The sequence below is a fragment of the Passer domesticus genome, chromosome 18, assembly GCF_036417665.1.
Source record: "Passer domesticus isolate bPasDom1 chromosome 18, bPasDom1.hap1, whole genome shotgun sequence".
Classification (NCBI taxonomy): domain Eukaryota; kingdom Metazoa; phylum Chordata; class Aves; order Passeriformes; family Passeridae; genus Passer; species Passer domesticus.
Window position 1 is genome coordinate 8,138,365 of NC_087491.1, and position 13,029 is coordinate 8,151,393.

Here is a 13,029-nt window from a genome sequence, read left to right on the forward strand (position 1 = left end):
TTCTACAGCACAATTTCGAAACACAGACATTGCAATTGTTCCAATGTTCCACAGAGGCTGACAATAATATACTGTCCACCCAGATTAAATATAGAAAAGCAAACTTTGATCTAATTTTTACATAGATGGCACAACAATAGGTGAAAATGAATTCTTAGCTGCTGATTCAACAGTGCATTGGACACGAGAATAAAAATACTGCAGCTAAAAATATTTTAATGATATTTTTGCACACCTGTTAATTGTTCAACCCTTCAGATCCCCTGGCAGGTGGAGACCACAAAGCCTTTGCACAAAGGCACAGGTGCCAGCCAGGGGATCCCTTTGCTCTTGATCTGAGCAGCTCAGTGACCACAGCAGCAGCACTGATGAGGCAGTGATTTATGGTTCTGCCCCTCCAGTGCTGCAGCAGAACAGCCCCAGCATTGGTGCTGCCTGTGCTCAGCACCTTTGGGTTGGGTTTAAATCACAAACCTTCTGCTGGTTCATGCTGGCAACTCTAAAGCACCATCACACAACAGCTACAGACATCTGTAGCACCAAGGGACTTTGTAAAAACAAAAGTTGGCATTTAAATGGAGAGAAAGGGACAGAACTATGAACACCACACATAACCCAGCTCACAAACCACTTCATCCCCCATGGGGACAGCCCAGGCCATTCCCAACAGGGAGAGTCTGAGATTCTGGGATGTGTTTGATGTGCTGACCCTGCAGGACAGCCCAGCAGGCAGCAGAACAACACTCACCTGCCTGCACACAAACCTGAGAGGTTTCCTTTTGGGGTCACTGCCCATAGTGGCTTCACGTAACATTTGTCAACTTGTGGGGATTGTACAGAATATGCTGGAGTTGGACAAGAGCCAGGAGATTCCTCCAAACAAGGTGTGGATCCATGAATTTATTTGGCCCTCAGGAACTATTTAGTGGCTACTGATTCTTGCAAGGCTCAAATATGTCCATGACTGCAAAACCCAAGCAATGGTAACAATTCAGGGGAAACCAAGACAGGATGTAGAAGTTTGTAGAAGTTTAGAGAGGAAATTAACCCTTTGTTAGGCAGTTGAAGTCCAGATTGTGTGATTTTTGGAGATATTGTAGCTCTCTTACCACTGCATGACATGATAAAGTGCAGAATCACTTATCCTACTTCTGCTTCAAACCAAACCATGTGAGAACAGGGTGGTCACAATTCCTGTCTGGCTGCTGGGTCCAGCTCCAGTCCATGACAAGATGGGAGAAGGAAACAGTGCAGTTTCTTTTTTTTTTCTTTCCTCTTTTATTTATCTAAAAAACCTCTGTTATTCCAACATGAAGTGATGAGAACGCACAGGAGGTCATGCAAAAAGAGAAGGCAGGTCTGAAATGCTGAAAAACAAACCAACCAAAAGAAAACTGCAGAGAGATTAAACCATGAGCCACAAAATAACGTGACCCTGAGGAAGGTGGGCGCAGGCAAGGCAACAGGGCGAGCATGCAGGCTGAAACCAGAGCCAAACGGGGCCTGTGACAGCAGCAAGGGCTGCCAACCAAAATGTCACTGCTGTGTGTGTCTGTGTGTGTGTGAGGAGCAGCAGGGACACGGGGAGCAGACAGAACAAGCAGGAAAACAAGTACATACGTGAGCTTGAAGGGTTTCAGGAAACAGCAGGGTCAGAGGGGTTTAATACCTGGAATGAGCATCAGCCTGGATTTGGAAAAACAGAAATAAAGGCTGACAAGTATTAGTGACCTTTGGGGGAAGGCAGAATGTTGAATGATGCATGTGGATCAGATTTACTAGTGACAGACTGGAGCCCAGTCCAGCTGCTGTAACACTGCCCCAGGGGAGGTTTTCCACCTCTTCCCACGCTCTGGTGGGAGCACCTGCAGCTTCAGCACTGAAGGCACCGTGTGAAATGCTCATGGACCAGTGTGCACATCCAGATGGACTGAGGGACAAGGGACAGAAGACAGACCAGAACATGCTTGGGACTCTCTGGCTATCCAAGGGCAGCCAGCAGGTCTCTGACAGAGGCTGGGAGGGACTGGGCTGGGAGAAGTGTGTGTTGTGTTTGACAGAGGGGCTGTGCCAGGCTGGCAGAAGAGTGGGAGAGGCTGATAAGGAAATCCGAGCCACAAGTAGCATGCCATGGAAAAGAGCAAGCATCTGAATGGTGCTGGGATGGAATTTAGGTCTGAATTTTTCAAGTGGGAACTCCAGACAAGAGTGGGAGTCTGGCTTTCCATGGTGTGTTTTAATTGCCTGCAGGGTAAACAGACCATTTTGTTTCTCCTTCTGTGACAAGCTCGCCCCGAGGTTCTTGCACCAGCACAAACACCTTTAGGAATCTAAAACATAAGAAAGACAAAAAGAAAGAGACTGGATTAGAAAGAGGCTGGGGGAAATGGGGTCCCTTAAGAGCAGCTCTGCCTGCAGGAGGTTAAAGGAATAAAGCAATGAAGCATCTACTGGGTTACAGGGCTTAGGAAGGCTCCTGACTCAGACAGAAACCCTTCAGCCTCAGCCCTTCCCTCCAGCCTGGGATGAGCACTGGGATTCTGCTGTGCTCTGGGAGGAAAGCACAGGAGCAGGACCCTGCCAGCACCTGCTGCGTGCCACTGAGAAAACAACCAGCTTTTTCATGTTCTGTCAGCAAAGCAGCACTGCATCTGTTCAAGTGACAGCTCCAGAGACCATCAATGACGCTGAACAACAACAGGAAATTCAATCAAAGGATTTGCAGAGGGATCCAGAGCTTTCCTTTCCACCACAGGCTGCAGAGGCCTTCCCTTCTCAAGGCAAAGGAGCAAAATGCAGGCCAGTGAGCCAGCCCCAGCCTCCACCCCCTCCTCTGGCCATCCCTGTTCCCACACCCTGGGGGCTGAGACAAGTTCTGCCTTTGGCCAAGTGAAGCTGCAATCCAGGACGTGATTTGGCCCAGACTGCTGTATCCAAGGGAATGCTGCATGAGTCCAAACCTCCCTTGCATTTGAGAAACCAAGGGAACCCTCTCACCCCCTCTGCACCCACTTCCATCAAATCCTTCCAAATGACAGCACAAAGAAGTTTTCAAGGAGCCACAGTAAAATATTTTTCTTGAGAAGAACTGCTTAGAGTGAGAAGCAGCCCTGGGCCATTTGCTGTCCCTTAGGAAAGTTAAATGCCACTATTTTTTGCCACTAATTATTGCCATCTACTAGTTACTGTCGTTAAAAAAACTCAAAAACCAAAACCTCACAGGAATGAGAAAATATAATGTTTATTAGAAGAAGACACCATGGTACATCAAGCTATAAAGAGATTCCTGACAGATGATGATTCTTTAAAAAATAAGAACAGAAACAAGACAACCACACTGGCCAGACTGAACAAACCTTAACACACAACAGCAGCTCCTATGCAAGTCCAGGTGCAGGCAGCTGAGTAACCAAAAACACTTATCAACATCAGAGGGACTGAGCAGTTACCAAAACAGCTGGGTTAAGCAGAAGAACAGCCTATAAAACCATTTATATTTATACACATATAAAAGGATAAAAACAATTCAAATTCAAGTAACTTTAGTCTTTAAGTTATGTTATATACATTTTTTTTTATACTGGGAGAACTAAGGGCACGTATTTAACAAAAGGATTTTAAAAAGCCACAGTCCAGTTTATCATTACCAATTCCTAAATAATTTGGCAAGCATTAAATAATCAGATATATCCTAGATAAAAAGTGCATCAGCATGGTTAACTTTTACCTATAGATTTATATAAGTCAGGCTCTGCATGATGGTTACAGCAAACAGCAGAGCTGCAGCACTGGCAATGCCAGAGCTGCCCATAAGGAATTACTGATATCATCAGAAGTGAAGGGGAACAGGAGCCAAAATGCTCATCAGCCCACAGCTCCAAAATAGTTTTTATCAAGAAGTTCAACCTCCCAAAGCAGCCTCCATTCCTGCATGTCACCCAGACAACCACCCAGGCTTTCTGCTGGAGGGGAACGTGGCCTCTCTTGGGTGCAGTGCAGGGTTTGCACAGAGCTGGTTGCTCCATGCAGGATTTTTGTGTCACACGATTTCACAACATCCCTCAGTGACAGACAGTTTTGTTGCCAAGCAGATGATGAGGTACCAGAGGCAGTGACACAGGCTGGTCAGGCTCGAGCTGAAAGGCCCAACCAGCTCCTGTGTTTGAGAGTTCTCAGCACCAGACAGGTACAGAAAAGCCCTGCAAGATGCTGCAGCCAGGTGTGCACAGAACAGCTTCCTGCAGGAATCCCAGGGGAGCAGAGCCTGCAGCTCTCCTCTCTACTCAGGAGGACAGCAGTGCTGTTTGCACTAAATGGACACAGGCAGGGCAGCACCTTCGTCAGCAGTGACATTTCAGAGCCAACCTGGTACCTAACAAAGTCTCTCAGTGATGGAGATGTGACATGTGCATTCATCTCTTCTAAAGAAAACCTTCTCAAACAGAGCTCTTAAAACAACCGTAGCAGCAAACCAGGAGAATAAAGGGTGGACAGGCCTATGCAAACCTACTCAGAGATTTTCTGAAGTGGTTTGTGTACATCTGGAAAAAAAAAAAAAAGGCAAAACAAGATAGGCATTACTGTTCTTTTTGTGACAGGGCTTGCCCTGACCAGAGGCACCCCTGTAAAAGTCATCAGGAGCTCTCACAGGGACTGGCAGGGCACAGAGCCAGCTTGGCTCCTCTAAGACCACCTGAGCACACAACTTACCTGTCCTGCTCAGCTCAGCTCTGCAGCAGAGCCCTGACAACACAGGCTGCAGCTGAGTGAAAAGCAGCTTCTCACAGAGCCCTGAGCTGGGGCACTGAGCTGCCCCTGGCTCGTGGCACACACACAGCCTGGCCAGGCAGGTGAGGCTGAGCCAGGGCTGGCACAGTCACAGGGGCTGCTGAGCTCCCACCCTGCTGCCACCAGCCTTTGGTAGTGCCAGCTGCCCAATCTTCTTTCCAAAAAGAGGAAAGGATTACTAAAGTTTGTGAAGTTTGCTTTAGTATTTACAATGTTATCTTCAGGAATGTCATCGCTTCCATTTCAAGGACTGAATCAAGTCACTTCTACCAATACCTTAAAAATGAATTTGCTGCTTGCAACAAAGTTCACCTTTTAAACACAGCAGCAATTCCTCCAAATCTTTATGCTGCATTCTATGAAGCATTCTCTTTTAGCTTTTCTTTTAAACCAGAGACTTGAGAAATAAAAGAGGTAAATGTTGTTCCTATACATTGGATATTCACAGATCCATTTGATTTGTTCCTGAAATCCAGCAAAATTGATGGAAAAACTTTTAATGATCTGAGAATCCTCCATTGTGGCTACAGACATGGCTGCAGCTGTGTCAGCCTTCACCCCTGGCACAGTTTGTTTTCACTCTGATGGAAGGTGTCCCTGCCATGGGAGAGGTTGCAATGAGAGGGTCCCTTCCAACCCAAACCAGTCTGTGACTCCATATTTCCAATCCTTCAGCCTTGTTCTGGATATAAAGGGGAATGGATGATCCATCTTTCAAAGGTTAATAAAAGCCAACAGAGGGGGCTAAACTTTTTGCACCCTTCTGCATCTCAACTGACTATGTATTTGCCATCAGGAACATAAAACTGCTGTATTATGGCAAAATAAAACAAGGCCCAGATTTTCACCTGCAGCAGGCAAGGCACTGCACTGATTAACACCCAACCCAGCACTGAACTGCTCGAGTTTCAATGCTGGTTTACAGGTACAGTTGCAGTCCTCTCTTCCTGCTGCCCATAAACCCCCAAGAAAATGGTTCAGTTTGCATTTGACTTGGATGAGGCTGCTTGTTTCACACCAAGAACTCTCAAGTCTAGGAAACACAATAATCTGAAGGATTAAATGACTGAATAAACACAAATTATTTAACACAGTGGAATCCTCACATCCTGATTTGAAACAGGGCTAAAATCTTTTGATTTCTCAGTGTATCCCATTACCAGGTGTTTAGCACTGGCATTTACTCCAGCCAGGTCTGCCCTGCAGCACTGCTTCCTTACACAAAACATTTGGGAGGAATTAAAAGCAACAAACAGCAGCTTATGGAGCCCAAACTCTGAATGTCTCCATTGATCTCATGTAAGCAAAAATTAAACCATTAGTTCTGGTCATCTGCAACAGCAAACACATCTGAAATGTAGCAAGGTGGGAAAGAACAGAGGAGCTTTCTCAATGTTTTACCCATTTATCAAGGACCACAGAGTGCTGTGTAGAGGGGTTTTGGTAAGATCTCTCCTTCCCCTTCCACACATTAAACTAAATTACCACCAGTTTTCAATCCAAAAAGGTCCCCAGAACACAACAGGCTCTGAAAGGCTCCCACACAGACACAAACCAGCAGTCTAAATATTCCCTCCATAAAGTTCCACCGAGTGACTTTGGGACGAACAGTTCACCTGTGGATGTGTCTGAGGTGCCACCTGGGTATCTGAGGAGAGCCTGAACAATCCAAAGGGCTTTGTGCTTCCTGCACTAAGCTGGGCGTGCAATGGCAGTGACAGTAGAGCAAACACTGTCCAGGCAAAGCTGCATTTCCCCTCTGCTTTCAGGACTCCCCCACACTACCCTTCTCTGAGCAAGAAAAGCACATTTTTGCAGTACAACAAGCCATAATTAGTCCACGTACGGAATAATGCACTTGGTGGCATTGTACAGACTCTTAAAAGGCTCTATCTGCAACACAGAGCAGCTTCAGGCTTGGATTATCTCTGTGAAAGCAAATAAAACAATAATAATAGCATTAAATATAGGTCATAGCACCTTTGGCATTTTTGTCCAAATAGACTTCAACATAGGAGGTGGGGACATAGCCCTCCTCATCTTCGTTCCTTCGGATCCGCGTCCAGCCGTCCCCTTTGTCCTCTTCTATCACATAGAGCATCTCTCCTTCTGCTACAGAGATTGTTCCTTCATTCTGACCTGAAACACACAGCAACAGGGACGTCAGGCTGTGCTGCACAGCAGGAATCAGTAACTCAGACCACGGGTGGACAAAGCTTTTGGTGCATCACTGGCAGCAAGAAGAGGAGCTTATGATTCAGGAGGCAGCAGTGTGTACATAAAGAAACAGAACTGTGACCCTGACAGCAGAGCTTTGGTTCTTTCTCTTGTAGAGTTCCTGTGCAACAGGAGAAAAATCCCTGTCTTGGTGCCTTTCTACAGAATCACACCAGAGCCTCACTTGCCCCTTGGCTATTTAAGGTTTAATGAAGGTTTCCCACTGGCCCTTGGCATATCAACTTTAAAAACTCCAGTCTGTGAAATGAGGGTAAAGTTTGAGTGATACCTTCAAATGTATAGAGAGCTTTACACGTTCCTATGGTGGGTAGTGGTTCTTCATCATCAAACTCATCGTCAAAGTCTGTTGCAGGTACTTTCATCTCAGTCTCCTGGCTTTGCTCTTCTGTGTAACTGCCATCGGGGCTGCTCAAGAGAGGAAAAACACAGCAACTATAGCAACCAACCCCAGCAGCAGAGAACCACTCAGTCACCAGGCTTGGGACAAGGGAGCAACTCCAGCTGGAGCAGCTCAGCGATTCCAGAGCTTGCTTGGAGCTGGCTGTGACTAGAGCTGAGTGAGAAGCCTCATTTTTAACTGTAAAAGCTGTGAAAAAGCACTGGCTCAGAGCAGCGAGCGAGGGGGCTGTCACACAGCTCACCACAGTCAGCAAGCAGCAATGTGAGGCAGGAGGAGGCTGCAGAGCCCTGGCAGTGCCTGCAGGGGCTCTGCTGAGCCCAGCCCGTACAGATACTGTACCTCTCCCGGTCCTGGGCACAGCTGTTCACTCCCGAGGGGTTCTGTGCCTCGTAGACCCCGCTCTGGCGCCGGGGCTGCTCGCTCCGAGCCGGCAGCCGCCCCTCCACCTCCGCCAGCCAGCCCTGCCACACAGACAGACAGACAGACAAGAGTTCACCCTGTTCACCAAGCCACAGAACACACACTGGTTTGTAAGCATGCTCACATTTTCCTTTGAGTGGCAGTGGTCACTTGTTCAAATTCTGGATTGTCTCGCTGAAAAACACACTTATTGAAAATGTAGCTATTTTTTGGCCCTGGGTCCTGGAAACACCCTGAGAGAGAAGAGGTAACAGCCAGCAGGAGATGATGCTGCTCTAGTCACAACCAACTGAAATCATGTGTGGCTGCTTAGAGCAGTCTGAGTAACACCAGAAACTCAGCAACTGCCGAATGCACAAGAACAAAAGCTGGGGAGAATGAAAGAGCCACTGATTTCAAACGGGTAGGAAAGCAATGGATAGTAAAACCACATCTGAAATTAATGGGCTGTATCTGTTTATGTTCAAAGCATAATGTAGAAAGTGAAGTCTTTTCTCAGCTGTCTAATCCTTCTCATGTAATTATAATGGACTTCATATATTCCAAACACTCCCCTTCTGTTCTGGAGATTTTATATCACCAAGCAGCTTCCTGTTCATGGCAGACTATTCCTTAAAACATATTTCATCTGATGGCTTCTGTCTTGCTGTTAGTCTCTAAATGATGCTTTGCATTTATGTCACTCTGATTTTCCACAGACGTCTGTAACATGATGCTTCAATCTATTTAATTAATTAAATAAGCATCTGAAGCCCTCTGGGCAGTCCAGAGAGCACTACATATTCTCTTCACCTCCACTTAGCACAATTTGTTTTCTGTGGCAAATTTAACTGTGGGCTGACTGCCACAGGAGATGGTGCAAGTTTGTGTGACACAAATAAGCCCAAAGACCCCAATTAATGCCACTGCTCACAGAGCCCTTGCCCTCACACAACAAAGTGCATCAATACATCTGGAAAAGCCAGGAAGGCCCTGCTCAGACCTGAGCATTTGCTGAGCTGCTTTTTACTGAAATTTTTACTGACATGTCTCTTCTCATACCTCGAATTTCTGAACTTCTAATCGCAGCTTTTCAATGTTCTGCCCAAGCTCTGCCAATCTGTGGTCCACGCTGGCTGCATCTCCCATCTGGGGGTTCTTGATGTACACGTCTTTCATCTTTGTTAAGGCATCTCTGAGGGGCAAAACAAAAATCAAACACATTTAGTGCAGCAGGGGGTAAATGCCTTTAGTAAACTGTCTCCTCTTCACACTGAGGTTCAACCTAAACTGTTACAAAGGGAACTGAGAACACCCAGATGGGGCTTTTGCCCTGTGTAAAACCAGCCATTAAAAAAGAACAGTAAAATTATTTGCCAGAAGAGAATTTACACTGCCAGAAATAAAAAACCAGTGAGTTACCTACAACGTGAGAATATACTTGATATTGATTTTTAGCCTGACATGGTTTTTTATGTACTACAACAGCACCTACTTGCTGCCCTAGGGAAAATAATAATAATAAATCTCACAACCATTGCAATCTATGACAGCTCCAACTTTCTAGACTAATATCTTCCCAGTTTTCAGGGCACAGACAAACAGTTGAATCATTATCATCCATCACAGGCTGACCTCCAGTTGAGAAAGTGGAACAAAGATGTATCAATAACAGAAATGGAGGACAAACAAGAAATTCTCACCCTGCCTGTTGCAGCTTGTCTTTAGCAACCCAAATAATCTGAAAGATATTTATTTGTTTCACACTGCTTGAAAGGAAGCTGCCTCCAGATGGTTTGTGTTTGCCACAGCACAGGGACAGACAGACTTGAGGCTACAAAATGTGACCCTGCATCCAGCCAAGTCCCAGGGCAGCTTCTCTCAGCTGCTGAGGGACATTTCAGAGCTGAAAATGGAATTGTGGGCTGGTTTTAGGCACAACTATTCAGATTTTCTCTAGGCATTAGCTGGTGGGAGAGAGGTTAATGAGAGTCCCACGGCTCAAGTTAACACTCTTTATACTTTAGAGTTTCCCACCAAACTCTTGACAATTGCAATCCTGTGCCTTTGCCTTGTGTGTATGGAAACTGGGAAAAAGTGTGGGTGGCAAGGAAGTGGGACTGCTCTGTGCCTGAAGCCTTAAGGGACAATGTTGCAAACATATGAGTCACAATTATTACTGTTTGTTTAACTCTTATTTAACTGCTGGTGCTATTTTCTCCATCATAAACTATCTTCATTTAAACTTCACTCTGCTGCAATTTCATATCTGATTTAATGTTGGGTTACCTCGGAATCAATACAGAACAGAAAGAAAAACCTGCACAGAGGCAAACCTAAGAGGTTACCACAGAGGAAAAAACCAAAGCAATGAGAAATCATTAACCATACGCAATTTTCTTTTCTCGTCTGTGATATGAAATATAAAGGAAAAATTCTGGGTTAGTAGGCAAAATAAATAGGTTATTGAAAGCAAGCTGACACAAAATGTAGGCACATGTGTACAAATGCAAAGCAGTGTTTAGGAAGACACCAGTCTTGATATCCTCCAGGGAAGAAAAGTTCTGTGTCTCACAAACAAAACATGCTGAATCTTTAATGCAACTACAGAACGTGAACAAACACAAAGCACAAATACAGGCTGCCAGAATCAATTAAAAGTGTGTAGCTAAAATAGCCTTATTCTCAACCAGAATGATAAATGCAGCCTTGTAGAAAAAGCATTCACAGAAGCCCAGGAGTCATTATCTTCCTGCTTCCAGGAAATCTGAGCTACAGATCAGACTTTGGATGATGCCATCATCTCATAACAGCCTCTCCTGCTGGGATCTACCCACATCCATCACACAGGGGCTCTGCTCAGTGCAATTTCACTTTTCATTGGAGAGGTTTGACTCACCTTGAATCCATCTCTTTCTGAATGTCCCTGTTTAGTTCATCGACCTTTTGCTGAAGCTTCTTCCTTCTTTGCTCAGGTGGGAGATTGCTGAAGTCTTCTGGGCCTGCTCCCTGCACAGAGTGGAATGGAGGGTGGGGGGGATAAGGGAAGAAAAATTAATAATCAAATTCTGAAAGAATCCTTTGGGATTGCATTTTGAAAGCAGCTCAAAAAAACCTGTGCAAAATCACAGTGGTCTGAAGCATTGTTCTCATTTGCAGTGTGTTACCAGTCCCTGAATGGTGAGGAATCTGGATGCTCTCAAAATGATCCCAGGAACATCCTGCTTCCCTAACAGTGACTAATGGAAGATCAGCTGGAGAATTCCAGAATTCAACAGCTAAGATGAGAAATTATTTTTATGTACAGTTGTATAATTTTTTTTTTTTTAACCAGAGTTCCCTTCTCATGGAAAGCTGATGCTGCCTTCTTTCACTCAGCTACAAACAGCATTCCAATAAAAGCAGTTCCTGGCTTTTATTCCCATGTCACAGTTGCACTTCTCCTGTGCACTGCTGACTGACTGCTGCTCCAGCACAGTTCAATTATGTCAGGGCTCTCCTGAACACACCAAGCTAACAGAGGCATTCCCCACTGGACTCTGCAATTTAAAAAAACATGCTGCTTACTTTCCAGGGTCCACATTCCACGCCAAAGTTTCTCAGTTTTTTCTCTCTCACTTGTACTCACATAAAAACCAGAAGTTATATCAAAGCCATGGAATCAGTCAGTTTGGAATCATAACCAAAGGGAAAAAAAATAAAATGTGAAGACCACAGTGGTTACCTTTGTGTGATTCTGCTTGAAAACCCCTTTTCTGCCTTCTGCTATGTCTCCTCTTGATTGCCTCAATTTGATATGGCAGATAGATGACACATAAAATACATCCACACTCTTTTCTTCACAGTTACACCTATTTTTGTCTTGCCAGAAGGCAATGGAGGCAGATTGGGTGGGCTACACTGAACACATATTAATAGTGATTAGTTGCACCATAAGGGAGCGAGGTTCTTGTGCATGAGCTTGAATTTGGGCAGCTTTTGCTTGTGTTGGCTTCTGCTCATTCCCTGTCCCATTTCCAAGGTGGAATATGGGAGATAGAAGGGTAAAAACACAAAGCTGAGTGACCAAATTCAGTGGTCTCAGCTTACTGAGAGCCTTGAGCAGGGCTGGGCCATCAGGCCTGCTAAAACACCAAATTTCTCTCTGAGGAGGAGGATTTAGAGGAGACACTGCCACGAAGCTGCTCGTTGGACCTTGGCTCTGTACTGAATGTGCTGGGGCTCTGGGACTTCCTCCTGCAGCTGTTCCAAACCAAACTGGGGGTGGCAGAGGGCTGGAGGACAGCCACACACAGGTCACCTCCTCTGGAGTGGCCATCCCAAAGTCACAGAGCAGGCCTGGGGAAACTGCTGCTGTACTGATTGTCAGCCAAAGATGGCATGTGCTTCTGGTGAAGCTTTGATCATCTCTGCAATAATACACTTAAAATTCCATTTGTGAGACAATGAGAAAGCAAATTTAACACAAATTACTAAAAGTTATGCTGATTCTGAAACTTTACCCACACAGAATCCTACCAGTGCTTACATGACTTGATGTGCCTGGTAGAGGAGAAATCTATTTTCATTTTTCTTTAACATTTAGATTTTGCTTGACAGCAACTCCCACATCACAACAGAGATGAGAGTGATTCAATCTATTTTATGGATAATCTACACTAAAACCACACACATCTTTTTAAGGCAAAGCATCTGGAGGCAGCTTTGTAAACAAACAAGCACTTACAGGAAAGTCTAGATAACATATTCTGACATATCCTCCTCACTTCTAAGCAGAAGTGAAAGCAGGCTTGAAAACATCCCCAGCTGTACATTAGTAGAATGCAACAGACAGAGTGAAATTTGGAAAAGCATCATTTTGGTACCTCATTTTTGATTTTTCAACTTGATTCAAGAGTTCTAAGCTGGACTAAATCCAGCAGCTTGGCTCACAATGCTTCAGACCAAGGCAGGAGCTGCATGGAGCTGCACACCCAAGGCTGGCAGGTGACCTCACCCCAGCTTTAGGCTGTGCTCAGGAAGTTCCTATCAGAAACTGGAGCCCCTGCTCCACAAAGGAGAGTCAAGGAGCAGTTTTTGCACAAGCTGGGCACATTCCATGCTCTCAAGCACAAACACACCTGGGCTGCCTCTCAAGTCGTGGACATTGCCTACGTTTTTAGAAATGCTGCAGCAGTGAGGTGAGGGGAAAGCTGTGCTGTCTC

The 13,029-nt window shown here is 45.3% G+C and overlaps 1 protein-coding gene across 20 annotated transcripts in view; it reads right to left on the reverse strand.

Moving 5' to 3' along the window:
* Positions 1-3,225: 3,225 nt before the first annotated feature.
* FNBP1 (formin binding protein 1) overlaps positions 3,226-13,029 on the reverse strand; it is an 89,134-nt gene continuing 79,330 nt past the window's right edge. For 11 of the 20 annotated variants that reach the window (XM_064393325.1, XM_064393339.1, XM_064393326.1 and 8 more), the window contains 6 exons: positions 10,725-10,834; positions 8,888-9,020; positions 7,766-7,887; positions 7,295-7,434; positions 6,769-6,927; positions 3,226-4,541 (listed from right to left, as the gene is read on the reverse strand). In XM_064393325.1, the coding sequence (XP_064249395.1) occupies positions 4,507-4,541; positions 6,769-6,927; positions 7,295-7,434; positions 7,766-7,887; positions 8,888-9,020; positions 10,725-10,834 (699 nt within the window). In that variant the 3' untranslated portion in view covers positions 3,226-4,506. The other 9 variants (XM_064393340.1, XM_064393332.1, XM_064393330.1 and 6 more) reach the window with 3 other exon arrangements.